General features: G+C 44.1%; 1 protein-coding gene across 1 annotated transcript; it reads right to left on the bottom strand.

Moving 5' to 3' along the window:
- Positions 1 to 181: 181 nt before the first annotated feature.
- PHALS_08366 (eukaryotic translation initiation factor 4 gamma put) lies at positions 182 to 692 on the bottom strand (the record flags this gene model as incomplete). Its single annotated transcript, XM_024723702.1, has 2 exons — positions 182 to 195; positions 242 to 692. 2 exons carry the CDS (start codon positions 690 to 692, stop codon positions 182 to 184), a joined length of 465 nt encoding a protein of 154 aa, XP_024574652.1.
- Between the last annotated feature and the right edge of the window lie 1,598 nt (positions 693 to 2,290).

Raw genomic sequence — 2,290 nt, 5'->3', positions numbered from 1 at the left:
TTTCTAAACTCCTTTTGAAGCTCGACAAGACATGCTTCAGCCTCGGTCAGGTCAACAACTGACACATATTCCTGAGCGATAGATATCGCCTTTTTCCCAATTTTATCCTGAGAATCATCGTCGAGTGAGGGGACCACTTTAGTATCGAAGGCAGGCGATTGTGGTTTTTTGAAACCCAGCGTCAGACCACGACGGCTGTTAGGAAAATTGGCCGGTGAACCACTTGCACCACCACGCTTACCTTGCCGTGCGGCAAGACCAAAGTAAGCAGGTCTACCCGAAGGGCCAGTTTTAACAGATTCATCCCGCGCGCCTATGCCACGCAAAGGTGTCATTTGTTTGTTGTTGCTACGGCTACTCATTGACTGTGACTGCTGATACACTGGTGCCATTGTCGAACGACTACTAAAAGAGCCATCACGAGACGAATTGGAACGACGGTCCAATCGGAAGTGGTCGCGATCTCCAATATCCCGGCTCCCACCACCAGGCGCGCTGGTTGGCGGAGCACGTGCCTCTCGCTCGGCCTCTTTTCGAATTTCATTCAATGTCTTCTGTTTAAGCTCCTTTCGACGCGGCTCCCATCTATGCTGGCGCAACTCGATAACATCTCTAATCATGAAGCTGATACGAGATGACAGACGTTTGTCTTTCACCAGCTTATTCTCCAAATAGTGAAAGTACAATGACATTCTCGGCTCCGTGTGTATCTAAGTCTTTTCCCATCGTGGTCAGCAGCTTCGCCCACAGAAGATTTTTTCACCACGAATCCAATTGCTTTTTGTGGGCGAGGGACGTTCGATCGATTCGTGTCTCAGCTAATTAAATGGCGTCACATACCATCAATCAAAGATGAAAATATTTATTTATATTGGCACAAAAGGCATGGATATCACGTATCGGATAATACTAGTTGTGTGAAAGATCTTTCTTTTCCCTTTTTTTCAGGTAACCACATATTGGTGAGGAATCGCTCAAGTTTGCTCGCAGCGAAGTTGTACTTCTGTTTCGTCAAAATTACATCTTTCAAGTCCACCACCGACTGACTCAATATACCCGAGGAACACCCTTGTTCTCCCTTGATTTCCATCCAACACATAGAAGGCTGAATGACTAAGAAAATCGGGTCAAAAATTTCAAAATAGATTATAAAATATTACTGGTCTCATTAATGCTACAACTGTTTGAAAGTACCAAAGTGCTAGTTCAGATGAAACCAATGCGAATCATAGAAGAGGTCCGCGTGACACGTGGACTGCAAGCCGCATGTCATGAAGTACATATATTATATAATTTTATCAATGACCATAGGAAAACTGATGTTGACTAACATGAAAAACACTCACAAATTGTAAGACTTAACTGCATCCACTTATGCCGTCATAACACGTACGCCACTAGACCGACGCAGAGTTTTTGCGAATGTCGGATCGAAAAAGTCGGACAAATCGGCAACCTTTCGAAAAGATACTTATATTACTTCTAATAAGCTTTCATCCATAAAAACATTAAGCGGGACTGAAAAGAAAGTAAATCGCGTCCACTTTTTCAAAAGGCTTACGGTAAAGAGGTGAGATGTGCATACGTATAATAATCTAAATGCCACCACAATGCTTCGGTGCAAACTGCGACTTTTCGAAAGGAAGTGTTAGTAAGAAAATACGGCCGATTGCATTTTGTTCAGTACCCTTGATATGTCTTGTGGGTGATATTAGCTGCTCATGAGAAACAGCGTTTTCCTATCGCCGCGGCGAACACCCGAGCAAAATACTCCGGAGGAATCTTGTTATGCCACAGGCTTTGTCTCACACACCAGCGACGTTCAATCGGGTGGAGACTTAGCTGCTTTGGCTACATCGTGGTTATGCACGAACTTAACATCCATCCATGATTATGCAGAGAAAGGGTCGTCAGAGAAAGAGCGACATGAATCACGTGCGAGTCGTACTCGAGTGTATGCGCCATCATAAATTGTTTTTCGAGATTGACAAGTGTTAGTTCTTCTCAGAAGGCTGTTCCGCTTCACCTGGGACTCTTGTATGACGACCCTGCGTGGAATCCCGACCTTTTGTATCCCCCAGTCGAAAGAGAAGTGACCTGTAACGGGGTTACACATACCCTGGTAACAGGGGTGTGTGTCACACCGATGGGCATGGTGTGACCACACCCAAACAAGAATACGATATGGGGTTAGATAGCCAGTAGTTATACATGCATTTAGAATTAGTATCTATATTTAGGAAAATCTTTACTTTTAAGGTTAAGCAGTTTAGCCGCAAATAAAATAAAT

The sequence above is a fragment of the Plasmopara halstedii genome, assembly GCF_900000015.1.
Source record: "Plasmopara halstedii genome assembly, contig: Scaffold_322, whole genome shotgun sequence".
Taxonomy (NCBI): Eukaryota; Oomycota; class Peronosporomycetes; order Peronosporales; family Peronosporaceae; genus Plasmopara; species Plasmopara halstedii.
Note: the sequence above shows the minus strand (reverse complement) of the source record. Positions and strands in the feature narration are given on the sequence as shown.